This window comes from Thalia democratica, chromosome 6 (assembly GCF_965202585.1).
Source record: "Thalia democratica chromosome 6, ktThaDemo2.hap1.1, whole genome shotgun sequence".
Classification (NCBI taxonomy): Eukaryota; Metazoa; Chordata; class Thaliacea; order Salpida; family Salpidae; genus Thalia; species Thalia democratica.
The window spans coordinates 52,206,951-52,233,360 of record NC_139170.1 but is presented as its reverse complement, the minus strand read 5'-3'; the positions used below and the strand labels follow the sequence as shown (position 1 = coordinate 52,233,360).

Genomic DNA, 26,410 nt, shown 5'->3' with positions numbered 1-26,410 from the left:
GACCAGGGGTCGGCAAACTGCGGCCCGCGGGCCAATTGTGGCCCGCGAAGGGTAAATCTGCGGCCCGTGAGCACGTTATTTTTTTGAGTGGAATGCGGCCCGCGAAAGAAAATTTTGTGGCCCGCGAGCATGTAAAAGTGGCCCGCTGAGCAAAAATATATTTCAAGTTAAATTTTTTTCGGTAATTCGATTTAATTAGTTTAGTTTGGTTTTAAGTCTCTGTATAACATTTAAAAATAATTAGAAAAAGTTACTACTTTAATTTAAAAATGTGAAAAAAACAGATTAGCATTCTAACAGGATATTTTTTGAGTTTCATAATAACTTCTATTTTACAACAGTAAGTAATTATCTGAAAAAAAAGTGCTTTAGTTTAATAAGTTAGTTATATCATACCTATTTATCAAATAAAATAAATGCAAATGTTTTCATTTTTGTACAAAAATAATGCACAGTAATTAACTAAAGTGTCATTTCTTTATAGGTTAGATATTTTTTCCAATATTTTTTATACCTAAGTTTCTTTTATATTTTTTTATTTGTAAATGTTATGTTTTAGTGTAAAAACATCTAAAATAACATAGTAATAAGAAAAAAGCTTTATTTAAGTTTTGGTTTGACACATTTTATTTTTTTAGAAGTTTTCTTTGCACTTGAACTAATTTATATGCACACCAACTCAAAAAAATGCTGATATTTTAAACCGCTTTTTATAAAAAACTTTAGTTAGTTTAAGTTTAGTTTATGCATAAATTTCTAGGTTTTTTATTTCGACATGTAATATTTAAATTTGTACAAATACAATTAAAACAATATATATGACATAAACTAATATAGTTTTTGTTAGGTATACATTTTCATTTTTCAGACATGGATTTTGTCAAACTAACTTAACTTTTATACTTTGCTTATCAATACACACACTTGCTGTTTTTTGGAGCCACCTATTTAAATATAAACTAGACTTAGGGATAGTTTATTAACATTGACACTCACTCAGACTATCACTATTTGAAGACTTCAAATCTCAGGCCAACTAAGTCATTTTATAAGTTTTTGGCTAGAATTTTTTTTTGTATACAAAAATATCAGGAGTATTTTTGTTAATTCAGGCTGGCTTTTTTGCTTAAAAGAGTGGAAAATTAAACTTATGATGTAAGTTTTACTCAACCCAAAGTGTTAGTTTCAGTTATAATACATGTTATAATATACCAAGTTCAAGCTTTGAACTTGAAAATTTATGCTTAAAAATTTTGGAAAAAAAACTTGAATTTGAGAATTTTTGAAAAAGCCTGGAGTATCAAACAATTTTTACATGTAAAGTAGTGAAATTTCGATTTGACACAAAAAATTTAGCAAATAAACATTTCTTTATTAAAAAATATACTAAGGTAGCTTAACAGTGTTTTTTAATATTGATATACTTTATAAGACACTTTTTAAACTTTAATTAAACTTTATACTAAAAATAAAAGAAGGAATTGTACTTCTAAAAACTTTTGGTGCATTGCACCTTTTACTTGTAAAATTTCACCGATTGTTGTGCTTCGTGTTTGAACTAAACCAAGAAGTTATACTAAAGTATCAAAGTTAAAAAAACATCTCTAATAAAAATTCTCAGATGAGCAATAGTTTGTCTATCAGTGCTATCATCTTAACATATTGATTAAAGTTATAATTTGATTTATGCGACCTTATAACCTTAATGCATTTCCTAAATAGGACTTTTTGTTGTCATTGAAGAAATAAACAAAAGTTTTTCATTACTGCCAACAAAAATTCTTTGAAAAAGTTTTCAATTATAAACGGTATCTCATTATCAATAATAAATTTTGCTACTTTATAACTTGCCTTAACAACTTTTTTCTGATAATTCTTTAGTTACTGAAGCTAATCATATACTTTGTTGGAAATGACTTTGGTGATTTGTTTTTTTATCGTTTCTCGCAATAACTCCTAACTAACATTTTTTTTTGTTGCTCGTCTTTTATTTTACAACTAATATTTTTAAATTCTTATTGCAGATAAAGAATTGCTGTAATGCTTAATAAAAAAGAGGCTTTTCTCTTCGCTAATGACTCAATTAAGTATTATACTTTTGTTAAAAATGTTTGAGAAAGTTAATTGTCCATTCCAGCTGACTTATATTTTTTGGCTTGTAATTTGTTTACTGTTAATAAGTTTCGTTATTTCTTTATGTTGTGAACTTTGTTTTAACTTGGTTGGTACAGAAACAGGCTATTTTAAAAGCTTGAAAACTCAGATGTGTGTGAAATTTTTATTTTAAACACTTTAAATAAATCTTAGAATTCCCAGAATAGTTTTTATGACTGTAGTGTAGTTTACTAATTGTAGTTTTTTCTTGTTTTTTCACACTTTGTGTACTTTTTAATGATGATGATATTTTTACTAGGTACTTAAGCTTGATTTACAACGATTTACAAGCTTTTTAAACTTTTAATGAACTTAGGCTGGTTTGATAGAACTCAGACATTTTTGCTTTTTAAGTGACAACCATGTAAAAGACTAATTACTAATAAGATATTTTGTTTAAGTATTCGAGAATTAATTATGTTAAAGAATTTATTCTAGCTTTCTATAATACAAACAGGTATTAATTTTATTAAATTAAATAATTACTAAAGTTTTTAATGAATGTAAACTATTTATCACGCAAAAAATTTTTTTGAAGTTAATATTCTTAGAAATATTAAAAAAGGGGTTGATAATATAACAAATATATAAAAGTAACTAATAAATTGTCTTTCAAGTTTGGTTTTTATAGAGAGTTAAATTGTATGTAAAATTACAAAAGTATTAAATTTAACTTAGTAAGTGCTTATGAAAGTACATAGTTTATTAACACTTAATTACATAAGTCAATGTAAATTTTATTCTAATTTTACTTAATTTAATTTAAATAGTCATTCTATGTATAGCTAAAAGTTATTTAAAATGATAACGTGAATAAAAGTAAAACTTTTCTCTCGTGTGACTAAAACTAAAACCAAAAGATTATTCAAATGTCATTAAAACTAAAACTGCGGCCCGCGAAGACTTTGTAAACTTGAAATTTGGCCCGCGACCACCAACTGCCTGCCGACCCCTGCTTTAGACCTTTCATTTTTTGTCTTTAATATAGGTATATTATAAAATTTTAGTTTTTAGTTTCTTTTTATGTTACAGACTTGGTAGTAGCTAAAAAAACTTTTAACCGGCCTACACGCAAAATTGATTTTCCGTGCGAAAAAGTCATCGTGCCAAAATGTCACTGTGCAAAATTTCATCGTAAAAAGTGACGTTGCGCAACAATGCTACCGTAAAAAATTATCATCGTGAAAAAATGTCGCCGTGCAAAAGTGTCTCCTCGTGCAAAAGTGTCGCCGTGCAAAAGTGTCCCCTCGTGCAAAAGTGACGCTCGTGCAAAAGAGTCGCTGTTCAAAAGTGTCCCCTTGTGCAAAAGTTACCCTGCGTGCAAAAGTGACGCCTTGCAAAAGTGTCCTTTCGTGCTAAGGTGACGTTCGTGCAAAAGAGTCGCCGTGCAAAAGTGTCCCCTCGTGCAAAAGTGTCCCTTCGTGCAAAAGTGACGCTCATGCAAAAGTGTTCCTTCGTGCAAAAGTGACGCTCGTGCAAAAGTGACACCCACCAAAATATAAAGTACTTTCTGAAACAGATCCAGTTAGAAAAGATTGTGTGATTATTAAATTATGATTAATCTTTTGACAAAAATAAAATCAGACGTGCACAATTCATTTACAACTTGACGAAAACTTAAACGGTTTTCGCAGTTGGAAATAAAAACAATGCGTATGTGTTTAATTAGAAGTTATAATAAAATATTAAAATCTTCGAAGTTAGAACTGTAAAATTATTCAATAACGAACAGTTTTGGTTATTTATAACATTTGAAAAGTTTTATCTTTTAAGTTGTGCAACTTTAGTGAACATAGTATTTATTACAGTTTGAGTATTATAGTATTATAGTATTGTTTTTTAAACAAAATACATTTTCTATAATACAGTTTTATTTTTGACCTAGTTTTGTCAAAAAATAATATAATGCTCTCGGGCTGAATAACTACAAAATGTGACTATATAATTTTTACTGGTGAAAAGCACTGTCTGTGTTTGGTTTTAAGTTACAATAAAAAACCAAAATCTTGGAAGTTCGAACTGTATAATTATCCAATAACGAACAATTTTGCTTGTTTAATTTTGATGGAAAAGTTCTATCTTTTAAGTCGTGCAACTTGAGTGATAATAACTTTTTTACAGTTTATAAAGTTTTTAAAAAAAACCTTTCTTATATAATTTATTTTTATTTCGACGTGGTTTTGTCAAAACTCTACAAAATGTGACTGTATAATTGTATTGGAAAAAAGCACTGTGTCATAGTTAAAAAGTCCCCGGCAGTAGCTAGGATTAAGTTACTAAATAAATAACTTAAAATAGTACTTACAAGATATTTTTAATCACTAAACACAATGCTAATTACAAATTTTTCTCTATATCACAGTTGAATAGCATTCTCGAACTAACTGTTTACACGTAAAATTCCCATTTGTTAATTTGTAACATTCGACATATAACCTTGTGATTTAAATGTTTAAAATGTAGAGCTATGTATTTCAGTAAATAAGAATGTAAACTCGAAAGTCAATCTGACTTGCATATATTTACTGATTCAGCATTTAAATAAAAGCTTCTTTTTTATTTTGTTTATTTACACAAGGGAACCTTTATTCAGATGAACCCCTTTAGAGAATTTAATAAAGCCTCTTTCATGAGATTAATCATAAACCAACCATTAAAAACACTTAAGACCTTTTTATGCTCTACATCTGCAACATCATAATATCTAGTGTAATTTTTGAGCTATGACATCATGCCCCCCCCCCCCCCCCTTTGGCTCCTTTACTGCTCATGCCCCAAATTTTTTGACTCTTTTTATTGCTGACTTAGTAAATATGCAACTCAAACTGACGTAGAAATATACAAGCTAGATAAAACTAGCTTGACATTTTAAGTTAATAAAAGGTTAAAAAACAACTAATTGTCAAAGCTAAAAACTGAAAAGTAATTAATTTTACTTAGGTCTGTATAAACTTTACTATATCATAATTATAAAAATATGACAGAGAACACAAAAAACTAATTATGGTTTGAATAAAAAAGTAAAACATAAAAATACTTCTCAAAGTTTACTTTAACAAATGTCACTGATTGAAAACCATTATAGATTTAATGACAACCTGAATTGCCATGATTTACAGATTGATAGTTTAAAAGTTATAAACTTCTAGCATCCACTAAGACATTATTTAATGTTATGTTTATATTTTGCAAATGTTGCCTTCTATCAGTCGTCTCCGTGGCGCAATGGATAGCGCGCTGGACTTCTAATCCAGAGGTTCCGGGTTCGAGTCCCGGCGGAGATGCCTTTTTGATGTGATAGGTTGTTAATAAACCTTTATTTAAATTATTTGTATACTGTTGCGTAAACTTGGCTTAAGACAGTGGTATTCTAGCTAATCAAAACCTGAGAACCCCTAAAATGAAAATTTATTGCTTAAAAACAATGTTGATTTGATTTTTTTTGTTTAGTTTGACCTGTAAAATCAAAATTAAAGAGCTCACTACTGGACCCTATGCATATAAGAGACTAAAAACAACTCATAACTTTTATGATCGTACATATACTTTAGAATTTTAAAATATGCTAAAAATACACTTTTTTTATTCCTAATAAAAGTTAATTGAATATGAAGTTTATTGTATTCAAGTTAATAAGTAATATCAAATCTTATTTATATTGTTTGTTCGTCTTATAGGTAACCAAGAAGCTTTTTGTTATGTTTATTAGTAGAGCTTGTCTTTAGGTTAGATCATAACAGTTTCAGACAGTTTAAAACTTCTAAAAGCGCTAGCTTTTATATTTTTGGTCGCACGAAACTAAAAAATTTTTTTTAACTTTTTGAGAAAGTAATGGATGAATTCTTTAATATTTTGAATAATGCTCATGATTCTAAAAATTTCTCAATAGAAAGAGAAAACAATGATGAATTTGCATTTTTAGACGTACAAATTAAACGAAGAGAAAATAGATTTTCAATTTCGGTGTACAGACAAAATATTTCAAAGGATGTTATTGGTATGTAAATAGGACGTATTTCGTATGTAAATATTTACATAAAAAATTATTACTAGATATTATATGTTAGTAAATGTAAATTTATGAATTATTTTTTTCATAATTTACAAAAAGTGATGTTTAAGCAATTAATACATTTATATTATTTTTAAGGGTAATGATTTTTTCGAGTACTAACAACGAAAATAATACTTTTATATAATCTATTTATAATGTAGTATAACTTAAGTAACTTTTACTAGACTATAAATATAAGGAAAAATAATAAAAAATAAGACTAAAACTTGCTAAATCTTTATGTATATTTTCAAATTGTGTTAAATTTAAAACTAATATATAAAAATACTACTTTTTTACACAATTTTATTCCACTAAATATTTCATATTTGCATGTTAACGGGTAATAAAATCAATAAAACTACTGTTGATGTCTACTGTGATGTCATAATTGTATCGTTGCTATCTACTCTGATGCGATAGTTGTATTGGTGCAATCTACTGTGATGTTGTAGTTATTTTAGCTGTTTGTAGGTTAGTACCAGAACATTAGAAACCAGCTCAATAATTTTCTTATACATGAAATTATGATTTAAAATGATTAATCTTTATGATACCAAATTTAATTGTTTAAAATTTAAGTAAAAATTCTTAACAAAATTTACTTACACTTGAAAGTTAGTTGATATCAACAGTTTTAGTTGAAGTTCTAGGTTTATTTTTTAGGGGTAGCTTAATTAAAAGAGCAATTTTATAATCCAAAAAGAATAGGATCAAGCTCAGACTTTTTTTAACAAGTCTAACCATAAAAATAACTTTTCTGATAAGTTTTTCTCACCCACTAAAGACATATCAATCCTTTAACTTGTTTCAATGTTTTCAAAAATGTAACCTACTATTATAAAATTAAGCTAATAACATTATAAAGTTTTACTGATGATGTTTTAACATTTTCCTTCAGGGTCTGTTTTATTTTGTTAAAAGTATACAACTAGTTTAAAAATTATTAAAAATAGCAATATTTTTTGAAATAATTAATATTTGAAGAAGAAATATTATTAAAGATATCAGTACTTTTTCATAGGATGTTTATATATACAAAAGATCTTTGTTTTGATTCGTTAAGGAACAACTTTGTTAGGAACAGTAAAAGTGTAAAACATTTGTCAACCAAATATACACAGTTTATCTATAAAATCTATCTACATATAGTTTTTTTGTTTTAAGATTCACCCTAACTAAGTCCCTTACTAGCTAAAAAATAAAAACAACTGTAGTTACTTAGTAACGGTTTACTGTCTGCATTTGTATGATACTTCAATTGATTTCTATTTTCTGACTTAAAAAATGCCAGCTTTGATTAAAACAAACTGTGTACTAATGCCAAAAATTAAAAAGAATAAAGGTAGTAGAGCTTCAATTGTAAAAATAATACAACAAATGAAGTAATTATCTTAGAAAAGTTTTAGTTTAAGAAAAATTAAATGAAAAAACAGTTGCTAGCTTAATTGAAGTCATTAAAAGCACCTGTATGCTCATGAGTAAGAATTAATATTTTGATAAACGAAGCACTTAATGAAGATTGTATAGTCAAAATTTAATATGAAAAATTATTAATCTTGAAAACAAATGCCTACAAAAAATACCAAGTCAATAAAAAAGACTTTTCAGTCATCTACTTTTAAAACGTTTATCTACTTGAATATTGTATGTAGTTATAAAACAACCTTTAGTATAACCTATAATAATATCTAAATATTTACGTAGCATTAATTTATATTAGAAATATATTGCTACTGAAGATACGCTTGAGAATGAAAAAACCGTAAAACAGAAATTTACACAGTAATAATTTAACACTAAACTTTATATACCATTGATAACCATGAATAGCTCAAAAAATAACAAATCAGAGTGCATCATATTTATTTAGTTTAGTGTGAACATATTTTGATAAGCTTAAAAGCCAATGTCTTAATTTTTCCCTTTATCTTTTAACTTACTGTAAAGATAAAAAAAAAAAAACTTTTCATAAAACATTAGAATTTTTTTTTTCTACATAAAAAAAAATTTGCATAGGAAGACTTGGGTCTTTTAAAATTTTTATAAAAAGTCTAGCTTGCTTTATCAAAAAAATTTTAAATCATCTCGAATCATAAACAAGATGTATTTGTGTTTTTCAAAATATAAATTCTAAACAAGTGGAAAACTTAAAATCAAATTTTATTACCTAATCCTAATTAACACTTTTGAGACATGTTAAAATTAGCATTCGTCATTTTTTTTCTTGTTGAAGTTTTTCTAAAAAATCAAATAAATGTGATACATACAAGTTGTTATTTTAAAGTCTAACTTATCAATGAAATATTAAAAATAGATTCGTTAAACTATAAACGTATGTGGTGTACGACTTGATAACCGAAAGTTTATTTTTACACCAGTACATTAGACCAAACTTTTTGAGCGCTTTTTTAACGTTCAACAAACAATATTATAAATACAACTATTTGGTAACTTAGTATAAGCATAAACTTAGCTGTTTTACCTTAAACTATTTATTTCAATGCTACAAGCTATCATCATATCATTTTGACCATTAGATTAATTGATAGACTGAAGCCCTAGCTTCGTTCTCATCAAAACTTTTCTTTCAGTCGTAAATAAAGAAAGCTCTAGTCGTCATTATGCAAACATTTATATATTTTTTAAAGTTAACGTATATTGGTTTAATCAGTTACATCTATCTGCAGTTCAACATAAAATAAAATATAAAGACATCTGTAGCACGCGTAGTGTGATGAGATCTAATATAAAACGTCATTTAAAGTCTAACGAGCTTATACCTATATTTTATATAATTTACAGGAAAATATGTCTGGAAAACATAAACCGACGACTTAAAACTTATCCAGCATAAAGTATAGAAAGTACAAAATAAAATAAGATAATACTATATCATATCATAATTTAGCATATAAAATTTAGAAACTGAAATTAATTTAACTTGAATTCTGCTTTGCCGAGATCTTACTAAAATGATAAACGAATCTAGCAAATTCTCAATTTGTGTGTCTGATAAATCACTACTAAACCTAAGCTTCTATAACTAACTTTTTTAACTTAAAAGCTAACTTATGATAAAAATAGAGTCAGTTCAACTACATTTTTTTTAATTATTTTAGATTAATAAAAAACAACGGTTACTTTTTTCTTCTTATGTTTATTTATATAAATCATTTAGTATATAAATCAATAAAAATTTGAAGTGGTAATAAAAACACTATTTTTAAAGCATGTTATAGGACTTAAGTCTTTACTACAATTAAAAAAAAGCTTCATTAATCACAAGAAGTTTTTTTTTCTTTGTAAACAGAAACCTTTAGAAAAACGAAAAAATAATAAAAGTTCACTGTAACACCTAATACACAACAGCAACACAAAATATGTTAGTAAAATATATGTACTGTTATTAGATAAGTGTTTCGGAATAAATTAAACCAAAAACTTTAAGAAATAAAAAAACATTTCAACTTAGTATACTTCAGCACAAAAATTTCACGAACAAAATATTTATACTTCGTCTCCCTCAAATACAATCAGGTAGACTGGGATTAATTTAGATAGATTTCCTAAAAATTCATGTTTATCTTTACCAAACAATCCTACTCCTGTTACACTACTTCTGCTATCTTCAATCAACTTACTGTCTTTTTGATTTAAATTTTTATAGTTTTTTTCGAAACAGACAACAAATACAAATGACAACTCTTTTACTGTGTTATCTACTTCACAATGATTACGACCATCATATGTTGCAACATTTAAGTTAGTTGTAAGTCCTAATTGTAATAAATCAATTACATCTAGGTCATTCTGATCTTCAGGATAACCATTCGTAAGTATATCTTTTATTTTGTTTACTGCAACTCCATTAAGGTAAAGATACTTTTCTTTAAATTTATAAACTTTATTTTTGTCAGAATGGCTAATTCTGAACAACTGTCTTATTTTTTTCAAATTCCTCACATTTTTAATATCAAATGAACGCAAAATAAACTTGTAATCATCACTATCCTCATCCAGAAGCTCAGTAATAAATTTTCTTTTTTCATTATCTTTCAGTTTTAATGTGCTAGTTAACTGAAAAGAAAGTTGTTCCATATAACAACTTGTTATATTTTCTAAATCAGAAGTGAGATAATCAATTTTACAAAGATGGTTATCTTCAATTTCTTTTTTGAAATTTTTTGCTATCATTGTAAAGGTAAACTCTATATCTTTATTATGAGCACTGTTTTCTTCGTTTAAATTCTGACTTATAAAAGAAATAGCATTGCTTTTTGTATAATTTCTTATTTTTAAAACACTATAAAGTGTTTCAGCAATAATATCGCCTACATTAGTTGTTTCTTCAATTTCAATTAAATAAGCAGGTACTACTAAATTGTGATGAGCTAAAGCTATATTTATTTGTTCAACGTTTTGAAATGAACCTCTAATAATTTTTCTACGATGACTATCAAACAAGTCTAACAACGATTTTTCAATTTTTAGTGGTTTTTCTAAAGTTTTGTTAAACATTTTTATGAATTGCCCATTTCTTAGATATTCTTGAAAAGATGTTTGGTTTTCAGGCACATTATACGGTAGTTGTATTTCAGGGTCGGTACACTGTTTACAAAAAAGTATTTTAACTTTTTAATTGAATTATCTTTTGTTGCAAAACACATACCATAACTATAAGCATAACTAAAACTGTTAGTAAGATACACTCCAGGTCCATAAGAACCTTTTTGGGATGGATTAAAGCCTGTTTTTAAGATTCCTTCAACATGTTGTGCTTTAGTTCCATGAAGCAAAAGTATCTGATTAGAATCGCTTGACTTTGTTGAAATGTTTTTGTTTGATAGTACTCTGTATATTTTCAAACCTTTAGTTTTCTTTCTTATGTCTAGTTGATTTCTAAAGCACTTATACGACAATTCATCGTTAAACTTAATTGAATTTTCTATAAGTTCGTAGTCTGGATCATTAGTTTTCAACAACTCAAGTCTGTATTTAAAACTAGGATTAGCTAATTTTTTGAAACTTGCAACATCGTATTCACATAGTTCTTTTGCTTTTTCAAACACTTTTCCATTTTCGTAATCATATTCTTCCTTGTTTATTTTATCTTCCCAAGTCTTAACGACAGTATTAAGAAAGTTACTACAATTAGGATGATCTTTTAAAAAGTCTTCAACTTTATTCTTCACGGATTGTATTTTACGTTTCATTTAATTTGTTTTAACACTTTTTAAGAAAATAAAATTAGTTTTTAAAAATTATTTGCTATTTTTATTTTACAGAACAAAAATTAACACAACAGATAGCTTAGTAAGTTTATAGAAATTGTCTTGTAAGCACAACAACCAAAGAAAGACTATCTGACTACCTTATACTATATTAATAACCTGAAATTTATTTGCAGTTGTTCCTCAGTGCCTAGTTAATATTATAACCAAAGAAATCGTACAACCTTTTAGATGAGTTTTATTATATTAATAAATGTACTTTACAGTTATTTTTTTACATTTATAATTTTAAACTTTTAAGAAAGATGCAGTTCCTGAAAAATTAAAATTTAGTTTTTTAAACTTGAACTAAGTTTAACTTCTGCAGACTTTTTAAAAATTTAAATGTTTTACCACAAGTCTCGACATTTTACTATGATAAAAAAGAACACTGAAAAAAAAATGTCCGGAAAACTTTCAGTCTTAGTTGTTAAAAACTTCAAGGGTAAGTTTAGTAATGTATTTTAAAAAGTTTACATTAAACAATAATGATTGATTAACATATACAATAAAAAATACAGTTTTTGTTTTTAGAATACTGTTTTTTCTTTTAAATTAATTATTTAATTAGAAATCCTGACGTTTTACCAATATTTAGGATCTATATTCTTAAACTTATAAAAACTGTCCTAGATTAACTAGAGTTTTTTTCTAATCTTATTGATAACTTTTAAAGTTTTCAAATAGAAAAAGAAAAGTTCTTAACAATGTTTGTTATAAAATAAGAAAACATTAAAACAAAATTTTCGTTGGACTTGTTAACAAAATTATTTTTATATTACATACAAAGAAAAACTAAACAAAACTAGTTTAGAAGCTTTAAAAAAATACCAAACTAAGGGTAATCAAACTAATTTTTTCCACTTTTTAGCATAAAATTAAACATAAGTTAAAAAAATCTGTGAGTAACAATACAACAAAAATCTAAAAGGTTCTATAAAAGTATTTTAGGTTTTTTTTTATATGAAAAAAATTTATGGTACATTTATTTTATCCTTATGATATATTTATCCCATGTAATTAAAATTTGGTTATCTTACATGTAAAAATATTTTAAAACTACAATTCTTCCCAAGGGTCTAATGTTTTTTTTTTTTTTTCTATTTTCAAGAACTTTACAAAATTACTAAATTTCTAAGGTTTTCTAGTTTTTTTACCTAAATTATATAAATCCAGGTTTCTCCAGGATTCAAAGTTTTTTGGCAGCCATTATAAATAAAAGAGGTTATGTGAAAAAGTGATAAATACTTTCATTGTGAAAAACAAAGCTTAAAGGAAGAAAGCAATTCAAAATTTTGAAAGGTTTTTAAAATACATGCGGTTAAACAAATATGAAACATAAATTTTAACTCAATTGAACGTTGCAAGACTTTTCAACGTTTAACGAAAATAATACAATTAGTTTTGTTGCGTTATTGAATGTAAAACAAGCTTAATTTAATCACGTTAATTACAAAATAAACCTAGTATACGTTGATCACTACCAGTCTTAATACGAAAATACGATGCTTGAGTAAAAACTTACACTTTGAAACAAATATTTTCAAAATTTTATGTTTATAAGTTAATAAAAAACACCTTTACTTGCAGCTATTTAAAAAACTTAAAACAAATGGAAAAGCTATTACTGATAAAGGAAGTTAAAAGTAAGAAATAGAGGGTTAAGTTAATAATGGTAGATAAAATATCTTGGAAGGTTTCTAAAACTAGTTATTGTAATTGCTAAAAACCAAAAACATTAAAGTTGAGATTAGATATCAACCTTTTACTAGTTACTGTACTTTTAATCTTTTTAAATTACTTCTATTAAGTAGCTGAATCGTCATTATTAAACAGTATTGAAAATGACAAAACAGATAACTTTGTTTCGTAATACAAAATTTAAAATTTGGCCTTTAAATTCTGTTCTCAATGCATTTTTCCACTGAAAGTTGGAAATCTTAAATAAAACAACAATCGGCACTTCTATTAAGATCTACTCTAAAATAGATTAAATTAACAATTAGTTAAATCAACTAAACTCAGATGAATGTTTTTATTTTTCGCGAAAAATCTTAAAATAAATAATTGCAAGAATTTCTGTGGTTTTTATTTAAAATACATTCTTGTTTTAATTAAGTTAATTTTGACCATTATACACCTGAAAAGTAAAAATGAACTTTTGATTGACAGTTTATTTTCTGCGTTAACAAACATGCGTGTATTCAACTGTTAATAATGGTTAGCTATAGTTTTATTCAAGAATTTAGTGCTGAAAAATCTTAAAAAAAGCTTAGAACCTAATTGGATTATGTCTTCTTGATATATTGAATTAGACAATCCAAAAGTGTTTTAGATATCAACTGACAATAAATAGTAAGAGGGTGAAAAAATAACGGTTAATTAATAATATGCAGAATGGCAGTTAAGAGTATAATTTTTGTTTTGCTTAAATGATATTGTTTTACAACTTACGGTCTTTTTTAATGTGCATTTTAAAACGTTTCTTCTAGTAGACAACTCATAAAAAAATAAAAGTTTTGTATTCACAATACTTAAAGAATAAAAAAAATTTAAAAACTAATTAGGTTTTTTATTTAACTTTTGTCCGTTTTATTTTTAGTGGGTCTTTGAGAACAATAATTATTATTTTATGTTTTAAAACAACAAATAACACTAAACAAAACTTTACAACATAGTTCACATATTTTAAAAGTTAAAACACTAAAATAGTAAATAAAAAATCATGTGTTTATATTATCAGTTTTTTATAACTGTCAGACACAGTTTTAAAGCATTTTAATCTACAATGTATTTCGTCTACAAAGTATACAACTTTATATCAAGTTTATACAGTATACTGTAAAAAGTTTATGCATGCCGTTTTTTTATATGTGTTTTTGAGTAAACTTAGCCTGTTTCATGAACAAACAAAACTAAATTAAGTAATTTTTCTACACGACTGACCTGAGGTGTGAACTGATTAAAATGCTATTAATTAGTTTTAAACTTTATTTAGAAATTTTTTACCGCATTTAAACATGAAATCATTTGTGTATTGCGGTTTGTGTTAAATGGGGCTCTGACAGTTAAATTTAATTATCGAGGCTTTCAAACCTTAATCAGATTACAAAGTGTAACAAATTTGATTGAGTTTTACCGAAGTTGAAATTTAAAGCTGCTGATAGAGCTCTCAAACGAAAAGGTGCAAATAATTTCTTGTCGTTTATCTAAATTCAACATTCTCAAGTATTGATATTGCTTTTAAATGAAAGCTTGGAATAACTCTAATTCTGTTTTTTAAAGGTATGCAGTCTTATGCAAGCGATGATTATACGAATCTAAAAACAGAGCGTTGAATAACTATAAAGAATTACGTTTAAAAAGTATTTTTTAAATTTTAATTTTTCTTACAGTTAATTGATAATTAGAGTTCTTTACAAAACACTTTAGGAAATAAACTATATCATTGGTAAATAACAAGCAATATAACAAAGAAATATGTGCGAGTTAATATTATTTTACAAATGCACAAATTTTATTATTTACTTAAGAAACGTAAATTTTAGACGATAAAATTATGAAGTTATACTGTTTTTGAGATTACAAATTGTTGTTAATTATGTTTTCATTTTAAGTATTTCTACAACTTATTTTGACTTAGTAAAACGAAGTCTAAATCTGTTGTAAGCAAGTTTTTCTACAAAAAAGTATATAATTCTCATTCAGTTTTCAACACTGTTACTGTCCATTTTCAATAACTAAGAATGTAGTACTGGCAAGTTATTAACTAAAAGCTCAATAAAATGATAAAAAGAAAAAACTTTGTTTTAAACAAGATGTCTTAAGCTAGCTCAAGAACACCACTAAATCAAAATTTTGTGTATTTTTTCACAAGTTACCTTTTCAAATTAATGATACTTATGGATATTTTTATACTTTTAAAGTTACTATTCAAGTAAACTAGTAATTACTAATACTAAAACGTCATCTAAAGTATCATGAAAGAACTAATTTCTTTGTCGATATTTTATTAGGTAAGAAACATTGATAACAGTTTTTAATAAAGTTTAATTCTTTTATTTCAAAGCCTTATAACATATTTTATTATTAAACACGATTAATACTAAGATATTTTCGATAATTGAAAGTTCAATTTTATTGTACAAAGTCATAGTTTAACTTCTAAAATGTAAAATAGACGATTTTTTTCGAAATAAGTTGACTTGAGCTGTTAAATGTGAAATTTAAGATTTTTAGTTAAAATTTGTTAGAGATCAACATTAAAAATGAATTTTTATTATTAGATTTTTTTTTTTTACCCAAACAAACGTAGTAAGATTTTTCATGGAACTATGAAATATAAACTAAAAAAAATTAAAAGATATCAAAGGTATTTATTTAGTATTCTTTATAAAAAAAAATAATGTTATTTACTGTTATAGTAAAATTGTTGTTAATTTTTTGAGATAGGTATGTAGATACAAAACCATTGTTGCTAAACTATTCCTTACCTTCTAACTTTTTAATCTTAAGGTTAAGATTTTTATGGTAAGAGAAATATTTTATAATGAGCTAGCTTTGTATTCTAAACTATTTGAGGGCTTTAAAACAAAACTAAAATCATTTGTCAGCACAAAAAACGTTTTGAATAAATATGCTTTACTGAAACAAAATAAGTAATAAGAGACAATAAACCTATGTTTGTTTAGTTTTATTGTAAAATACTGAACTAAATTTTACTTATTATTAATATAATATATTTCACTTTACAGTAAAAAGGAGCATAAAACTTTAAAATTTAAATTTATAACTTATTTACTTTTAGTCAGTTTAAAGCTGCAACAATTACCAATAATTTCAATAAACACCTTTAATTTTTAGAAGCTGCAATAATTTCATTAAATGCCTTACATATTAAGTGGTTGAATACCACCCTTATTAGTCTTGCAAATTTTGTTTTTTTTATATAAAGTATTTGTTAAGAATATTTAAAGAGCTATTAATAGATAAATAAAATAAATACTCATTATGAGGTACAGACTAATTTTAAGATCTTAGCTTTAACATCTTTAATACTTTTCCCATACCCCTTTGTGATTTACAGACCACAAGGCTAAATCAAAACTAAAGTTTGAGATTGCATTTTCTTTTTATTTTAAACAATTTAAACTAGTACTTTTGAAGTCTGTTAGATTTGTTACTAAGATTTTATTAACTCAAATTAAGAACATGTAATATGTACATAAATATATTAAATACTATTTTGAACTAAGTTGTAGTCATACTTCTGATCTTAATAAGTTTAGGAATTTTTCATTTAATTTGTTTAGGTTTACCGTTAATTGACAAACACTTTACTTTTTTGTATTATCCTGAGTATTTTGTTGAAACAATCTTTTAAACATGATATTTTAATTTTGAAGAAAAAAATCGAAGTATATCATATTAAATGTTATTTAAGTTTATATTTTATCACATGAAAATCAATACTTTTTCGAAAATATTTAATTTGATATTTATTGAAAAAAAAAAGCTGTTTAATGTAGAAAAGTCGCACTACAAGCGATACATTCAGAATATGTATTGTTTTGAAAAACATTAAGTTGTGTATTATTGACTTGATTGCAACAAATACCTGATATATAAAAATTAAACTTCGAAACTTTTTATAATAATAAAAATCATCCAGCTGTTTTCTTTAAATTGCAATTTAACTTTATAAGATTAGTTTGTGTTTCCTATTAATTTAAAAGGAATTTCATATAAAAGTTACATCCAGGTTTTGAAGAAGATAGACAACAGATCAATAAATGGTAATACCAAGCAATTTATAATACACAAAATAAACTGCCGAATTTAAAAACAGCCGCTTGTGATCGATTTATGTTTTAGCATGCTTATAAACAAAAAGTAAAACTTATTTTTATGCATGTGCTTAGTTTGTTTTAGCGCCATTAGCTTTGTACAAAAAGTTGGCTTCAACTTTGCTTTTTAAAACTTGAAAATGTTTTTTATCGAAGTATTATTACACTGTGGATTGATTTTAATCCATGAGCTCTGTATGAGATTACTTCAAAATACTAGAACCACTCTGTTATCTTTTTTCAGGCAGCAAGTTTTATAATTAAACTTCGAGTATCATTTAGTTAGTTTTTGATGGCCAAAAGCCGGTCTCAGTTCTTTTGAAGATATGCTAAAGCTTTTCTTTACGTTGGCTCAATTTTTCACACTTTAAAAATTTTTGTATAACTTGAAACTTTTTTACAATCCAAAAGAGACTTTTAATACAACCATTAAAGTTCGAAATAATTGAATTAAAACACGACAGTAATTAAACGAAAGCCGTTGAAAATCCACTTTGAATTTTTCAATCCAAAAGCGAGCAGCCAAAATTGATTAAGCAATCGGCGTGCTGTGTGCAGCCAAGCGGAAAGGAGAAATTCTCACAGAGGAAAATGTGCGCTCAACACTCGAACACTCGCACACGAAAAGGTTTATTGAAGTTTTTTTTTGTTTGAAGCGCAAGGCACTTCACAATTTAATTTTGTGCTGAAGCCTGGCAAAATACAATAAGGCAGCTTGAAAACTTTCTTATTGAAAATTGCAGATGTAAACTTGTTGCTCTGTGTTCTCAAGAAATACTGCAAGCACAGTATGTAGGCGTTACATAATAATTTGTTTACTTTTTAGTAGTTGCTAATTTCTTTGTAAATAAAGTTTTTTTATTTTTTGAATAACAAATACTTATTAATTTCTATTAGCTTTCTATTAATTTAGCCAACAGCAGTAAATTAACCATAGTCAATTTACTAAGTAATTACACAAAAATACAAGTTTTTTACTTCCTTGTAGGAAGAGAATAAGAAAAAATGATCATTTTTGCTGATAACAGCCAATAAATTTGAACTTTTACATGTAACAAACAGGCAAACAAAAATTTTTTGATGCCTATTTTGATATGTTATCGCTTGATATCGTTGTCATGATGCGTTTTCTGCTGTTGTGACGTCATAGTTGAATAGCGGAAGCCACTTACTTCCACACATTGTGAAAAGCTTTAAGAGTATGCAGCTTTTGATTGAAATATAAAGTTGTTTTATATAGAAGGTTTTTTTGAGTTAATTAGTGTGCTTTTGACTTGGTTTGTTGTTAATATTTTTTTTACTTTTTCCTTAACTAGTTAATTGTCACTTTAAGCTTTTGTAAGCTTTATAATTTTTTTGAGCGTTTTTAAGTAAAAATAATGGATATTTAAAAAAAATTTATTAAAAAATATTAGTATAAGCTTGTATCAAATTGTGTAGCTTTGAAAAGATTTGTTTGTTTTAAAAAGAAAGTTAGTGTTTTTTTTAATTTTTAAAAATAAATAATTTAATGTCTTTTTTTATTACACTTTATTCGACTTTTTTTGTTTAGTTTACTAGGTTTATCAGAATTCATTTAACTACTTAGACTTTTTTGTGATATATATATTACATTTTCGGCTCGTTTAATAGTTCCATTCGATGTACTTTAAAATAAAATATTAAATATAAAACTAAATTTTTAAAAAAAGACAAAATTTCAAAATAAAAAAATATGTTTTATTACTTTAAAGTTTAATCACTTGTGCTCTACTTAAAGATTCAAGGTCAGTGCAACATTAACTTCAACACAAAAAATTACTTCAAAGCTTTCAAAATTACAGCTGTACTTTGCCCTATTGTATAATTCAATGAATCATTTATTTCAAAGTCTTATGTAGTCAAAATCAAAGCTTTAATTTGATTTATTAAATCTAACTGATTAAATTATTTTATTTCTGTAAAACTTTAGTTTTCTGTTTACAAATGTTTTTAAATAATACTTATAATATAATAATACTTTAACAAACTTACATTATTATGTTTTTTTGAAGTTTGGAGCTTTTGCTAGTTGAAATGGTTAGTAGGCTGTTTAACCTTAAAATAATTTTTTCAATGCTTTAAAAAAACACATCTACTTCATAGTTGAACTATTAACCTGTTATAACTTGTGTTTGTGAAATAAATATAAATTTTCAACTCAAGTTTTTGCATAAAAGTAAAAGTTTTGCTGCTAAATGTGTTTTGTTTATTTATAAGTTTTCATTTTTTTAATTTTCCTTTTACTTATGCATGCGTTTTGTAGAACTTTTTTTTTCTATTTTGAGAAACAGCAATACATATTAAATATAAAAGCAAACCTTTTCGGCAAAAATTTTTTTTAAGTTTGAATATAAATTTTAAACAAGTTTAAAGTAAAACAATTTATCGAATTATCTATTACAAATAGCTAACATATGTTCGCTTAAAATGCGCATAGGTCAGTAAAATAAAATGTTTATAACAAATAAGCAGTATTTGAAGTTTAAATTAATTAAAACTCGCCCCTGCGAATTCCTGCCAATAAACAGTCTGTATTTCGTTTGAAAGTGTCTGCTGTGTCATATAAGATTAATTGCACAGACATTTTGTGATATTAAAGCCTCTTTTTTCCAGAGAGAATTTTCTGTTTATTATGGATAAACAACTGCGACAATGTGAATAAAGCAGCTTGTGTTTTTCATAATACAGTGTTCATAATGATCTAATTACAAACAATAAAACTTAATATGAAGCTTGTTATTTTTAATTGAATTATACTTATGTTGTAACTTATAATAAAAAGTTAATTTTAATTTATTTTCATTTAGTTAGTTTATCTTGTTTTCACTGTAAATACTTTTAATATTTAGTTTTAGTTAGGTTTTTTAAGTTAAATTAAAGTTTTAGTATGCTTTTCAATTCGTTTTGTTTGTTGTTTGTAGTTTTTTAATCTTAGATCAATAAAAAAATATATTTTAATTTTAGTAATTAAGTTCTCTTGAAAAGAAAAATAACATTTAAACATTAAATGTTAAACCATTAACATTTGTTTAATGAAAAAGCTAGTTGTATTTAAAAAAATATATATAATTCGTTTAATATAAACATTTTTCCCAAAAGTTTTAAGTTGGTAAAAAGATATGGTTGTCAATATATGTTAGGTAAATTTAAAATTTAAATCACCATGCTAAAATACGTCAAACAGATTTATTTATAGAATTTACTTAGTTTATAAAAGGTTATAAAACTCTTGTGTATTGTAAAAATAGCATAGAGTATTAATGTTTACTTTTTTTCCAAAATAACATTTGTAATAACAGTTTATAAATTAATACAAAAGATTATTTAAAATAAAAGCAACTACAAAGATCGGCGAAACTGTACTCATTGGTATTTTAAAGAACTTTAAATCGTGTTTACATAACCTAACTTTACAAAAACTAAAAGAAAAGACACTTTTGAAATTTAATTATAATAAAACCAATTAATAATTGTATTAAAATAAAACTGTTTATTATTATATAACTTACAAGTCATAATTGTTTATATTTTTTTTTTATTTCAAGAAAACTTGCAACCGCTTTACTTTGGAAAATTAACTTAACTTAATCCTTCAACAAAAATCAGCTTACAATTTCAAGCAGTGTTAATAGTACCAACAATGTTTAAAACAGTGTAAACGATAACTACAATTTTTCAAGCAGTGTAAATAGTTAATAATGGGAGGAAAGTCGTCTTGTTGCATCGAGCCTGAAGAGATGAGATCCCTGACGGAGGAGACGGGATTTTCTTCCAGGAAGCTCAACGAGTTGTACTTCAGGTTTCAATCCCTGGACAACGGGGGAAAGGGATATTTGAACCGGGAAGACCTCATGAAAGTTGAAGGTTTTTATAATTGTCTAAACTTTTTGAAATGTTTGTGAAATTTTTCAATTACTTGAAGTGAAATTATTAAAAAGTTAAAACTGTGTACTCTGCTAAGCTTATTAAATTACTCTAATAAAGAAAAGCTTGAAAATTAACAAAATGTTTATAACTGCACTAAACTTTTTTTGTTCATATCTTACTTTGCTTAAGTAATATATTTGCATTATGTCAAGTTCTTGGCCTGTGTGCTTAATATGAGCTCTTATTGCTGCAAAAGTGCTTGAAATTTCTTTTCTTTTCTTAAAGTTAAATACACCTTTAAGTTAGATAAAATAATGGTTTCAAAATATTTTTATTAGGGTGTTAAACGTATAGGATTATTATAAGTATGTTTTGTATACTTTAAAAATAAACCCTAATGTGTTATATTTAATAAATTTTGTCGTGAAAAGTAAGTATTTAAAAAAGGTAAAAAAATTTAAGAAAATTTGCTTGTGCAGAAACTTATTTAATCAAGTTTCTTTTCTAACAATGCCTACACTTCGAATATACGAAAAACCTGCAGATATAGTTTATATAGGATTTTTTAATTAAAGAGATATTTCGTTATAACTTAAAGCTTGTTATGAATATAAATATTCAAATTTAAAGAAAAAACATTGTTGTCTAGAATGACAATTTGACATGTAAAGTAGGTTTTTACGTATTTATAAAACACTTAACCCGCTATATTTTTTATAAAAATCAGTAGTTTTAGCTACAACGGCTTAAAAACAAATGCATTTTAGCTGCTTTTGATTTCTAAAATAATATATAATCATAAATGGATGTAAAGTAAAAAAAATAGATGGTGCTAATTTAAAGAATAAAGAATGGAAACAAAAAACCAGTTGAGAATTTTTTTCTTTAATTTGATAAACTTAAATAAAACGTTTTATTTAACACTCAATACCAGGTCTTAGCATCAACCCGCTCGCCGACCGGATATCCGACTCGTTCTTCGACGGCAAACGCTCGTTGGACTTCCGAGGCTTTGTGACGTCACTGTCGACGTTTCAACCGGCGAGGAAGGGGAAGTACGAGATGAACGGGAGGGAGAGGAAGTTAAAGTTCTTGTTCTCCATGTACGACACCAAGGGCAAGGGAGTCATCAGGAAGGACAACGTGGTGGAAATTATTAGGTGAGTGTGACGTCATAATAATAGTATCATGTTTGTTACGTCATAACTGTGAAAATGTCAGGTGTGTTACATCATAACTGCGTTGGAAATTATTATATGCTATTGTATGACTATGGTAGTTATATGTGACGTCATAACTAAAATATACAAATGTTTGGCGTAATACAATGTGACGTAATAATACTTCGAAATTATCAGACAGGTTTATTAAAAGAAATGTCAGGTTTGATAACTCATACCATAGCTAAGTTTTGAAATATAAACCTTAAGTGGTGTTAGAAATAATCAAGAAATGATAGTAATGGGTACATAATAGTCATAATATTGTGACTTCATATTTGTAATGGAAATTAGAAAAATTGTGTTAAATATTTTCTGTTCTCTGAACCCCTTTTTTAATTTGTAAGTTTACATTAAACACTTATTTTGTTTTTTTAGTTTTAAAAGTATAATATTTTAATCACATAGAAAGAGAGGTTAGCTTAACTACTTTTTTTTATTAGAACAAAATTTGTTCTCTGAGCATTAGTTAAATAAGTCTTATCAATACAATTGTTCAATAAAAATAAAAGTTTGATCGTAATTAGCATGCATTTTTCTTTACTACTAAATAAAACTCTGTTAACCCTAAATTTCACGTTTTGTAGTAATAAGCATAGAAATGTAAAATTTAATCGAATAAAACATAATTAACCGTAAAAAACCACAATTTAAACATGCCACATACTTTTATTAACAATATTATATTGATTTGGTTAAATTTTTTTAACTTTTGTAGCCACTTTCTAAAATTAAAAGCTAAAAAGTAACCTAATTAATGGTTTTAATAAATTTAAGAAACAATTTTTAACGTTTCAAAGTGTCGTTTTGAAGATATTTCTTAACTATTTTTCTGCCTACAAGATACTAAACTATTTAACTTTTTTTTTTTAATAAATTTTACAACGCTTGTTAAAGTTCAAGGCTAAACACTAGAAATTTTATTTTAATATAAATACATGTTTAAAGTACTTGCCAATAAAAAACATCTTAACTTAATCATTAAAAAGACTAAGCATCAGAAAACGAACAGTAGTTTTTATTTAGTTAGTGTTACCAAACCAAAGAGATTGATGACTAATAATCTATTGTAAGCTTTTTTAATATTTCAGCTTTCATCGGTCGTAAAAAGTTAAAATCTCATACATGAAACTTATACGACTAAAATGTCTTTTTTTGGTAATCATATCAAAAACTATTTTGATTAAGCTTTTGAAAATATAAGAATATTTTTAGTAATTTAAACAGATCTGTATATAATAATTTATTAAATTTCACAGAGAATTAATAGTCTTTCATATAAGAATACGTCGTCTTTAAGAAAATTATACTCCTAGTAAAAATTAATTTAATGAATTTTGCTCTAATTTTACCTAAACTTTAAGTATAAGTTCATTGCAATTATATCTGCAACAATAGTATTTATCAAGCTCTTACCTTTATAATTGAAGTAATAGTATGATATGGTATAACCTCAAGTTTGTTGTATATAAATAGTTGAACTTTCAAACAACATTTTTGTTTTTCAGTTTGACATGTTGACATGTAAAATAGGTTTTCATGTGTTGATAAAACAAATAAAACATGATACATTTAATACAATGAAGTATTTATAGTAAGCAAAGATAGACAAAAAGATTTATTTAAGATTCTTTTCTGTTTTTGGATAAATAATTTCCACCCATAGTTTTTTTTTCTTAATGACTTTTATGTTTTGTATAAACCAACTTAATTTAACTATTTTACTGCAAAAACTTTTTGATAACAAAATTAAACTTTCAAAAATTATGCCAATAATAAACTTGTTTAAAATCTCCGTTAATAACACTACAAGTATAAACTAAAATAAACTAAAAAAAGCTTATAACAAAATATACTTTAGAATTTATGATTCTTTTTGCTGATCAAATACTTATTTACTACAGTATTTACAATATCTTAAAACTCAATTTACAAGCTTTTGTTTATATTTTTTTTAGTTAGCACAACACTAACTTTGAATATAAAATTAGATGTAGATTTCAGCATAAACTCCTAATTTAAGTTATTATAGTTTAAAATATTAAAAATATAGCTGTTGTAAACAAAACGAACTAAATTTGTGTATTTTGTTATTTTTCTCACTAACTTTAAATGCTAGTATTTAAAAAGACATTTTTATTTTAGTACAAATAGTACAACTTATAAACATTAAAACATTATAAACAAAAACAAACCTCATATAGCTTTAAAAATAATATTAATAATTTTGGCATATAGAAATTAGTTATTTTTAAAATTGAATAAAAACAAATTTGCACTTAAAAGATTTATGTAAAAATAAGATTCTGGTTCATAAGTAAGCGTCATTTATTATGGTCTAAAAACTAAAACACAGTTATTAATTTAAACATATTGGTTCTTTTTGGAAGCAAAAACTAAACATGTATTTTATTCTTAGTATGACAATTTTATGTCGTAAACCATTACAACTTGAAAAAAGACAGGTTTTGAAAGTCATCATTATAATTAACCACAAGCTAAAAAACATGCAATTAAATTTTTATAAGTGAAACAACTATTTTCACATGACCAAAATCTTACAAAAACACTTATAAATATTTTTACCACCTTAAAAATCAACAAATTTTTTCATCTAAAACAACTACTTCTCATAAATTAATAAACAAACTTTCTAGTTAGCACTTGTTTTTCACTTTATGACAATAACCAAAGTTTTCTACATTTTTACATGTTGTAAAGCACTTGTACTTATTTTAATCAGTCTATTTTAAATCGATGACTCGTTAAACTCATGTGGTTCCTTAGATAAAAATATTTATTTAATTTAGTTAGTTAATTTATAAATTGTAATAAGAAAATAGTATATCAATAGTTACTAGGTATTTTATTTTATTTGAGGTGGTAGGAAATTAAAATAAATTTATTTCACTTTATATTGTATTTTTTATTAAAATAATCTAAGTTATATTAACCTACAGAATGATGGTGGGAGTGGACACGGATCAGGAGATGGTGAAGAACATGGCTGAGAGGATCATCCTGGATAGTTCCCCGTTGAGCAGGGAGATCACGTATGACGAGTTCAAAATGATCATGAATGACGTCACTATTGAAACGCAGATGAGCGTCAAGTTCCACACGTGATGTATTACGTCACAGGTTCCACACGTGATCTGTGATTTCATTCTTTGTGACCTAATAGTCGTGATTACTTCATAATGTTATTTATCTACCGATTACGTAATTGTTTTTTAAGAGCTCTTCGATTTGGTACATTAAGGAACTTTTTCAAAAATTTTAGGTAATTTGTTTAGACTGGTTTTTGAAACTATTTATATCCGTAAAATATGTTAATATTTTATACCTTTTTGTTGAAATTTTTTTTTAATTTAAATACTATATGCCGTTTTTTGTTCAACATTAATAATGTTTTTAAACCTAGAGTATAGACAAAATATACTTTTTACAATTTTTATACAATATGTTTTGTAACTAATTTATAAGAGTTTAATTACTATTTAAGTATTTTGTACATAATTTTTAAGTCCTTTTATATGAATACTTTATTTTTTCTAAGATTATTTTCTAATCGATCATTTATACTTTTTGTCACAAACTTTTGAAATTCTAAGTTTCCTAAACATATAAATTTGACTTTTGATTGAAGTTGTACAAATTATCTTGTATACATAAACATCCAAAACTTTTATAATTCAATATTTATTACCGCGTACTTTTTTATCGACAATAAAGTTTTCCTAAACTGTTTTTACAAGAATTTTTCCCACATACAAAAGCAAACCGTAGCAAAAGATTACAAGAAAAAGTTAATTTGGAAAATTTTCGTCGTTTACAAAATACCGCAACTTATAAATAATTAATTAGTTTTAATGGCAGTCAATTTGCCATGTAATGAGGACAAAAGCTGACTTTATTGTTTTTTTTTTTGTTGTTTTTAGAAGTTAATACATAAAAGCAGAACTTTGTATAAAC

General features: G+C 25.6%; 1 protein-coding gene and 1 non-coding gene across 2 annotated transcripts; both read left to right on the top strand.

The window, feature by feature from the left end:
- The first annotated feature begins 5,365 nt into the window (after positions 1-5,365).
- Trnar-ucu (transfer RNA arginine (anticodon UCU)) lies at positions 5,366-5,438 on the top strand. Its single transcript has one exon. It is a non-coding gene; the product is annotated as a tRNA-Arg (tRNA).
- Positions 5,439-21,046: 15,608 nt separating this feature from the next.
- LOC145839222 (calcineurin B homologous protein 1-like) lies at positions 21,047-25,669 on the top strand. The gene is made up of 3 exons (XM_082946826.1): positions 21,047-21,212; positions 22,150-22,375; positions 25,396-25,669. Exons 1-3 carry the CDS (start codon positions 21,047-21,049, stop codon positions 25,559-25,561), a joined length of 558 nt encoding a protein of 185 aa, XP_082802952.1. The 3' UTR covers positions 25,562-25,669.
- The last annotated feature ends 741 nt before the right edge of the window (positions 25,670-26,410 follow it).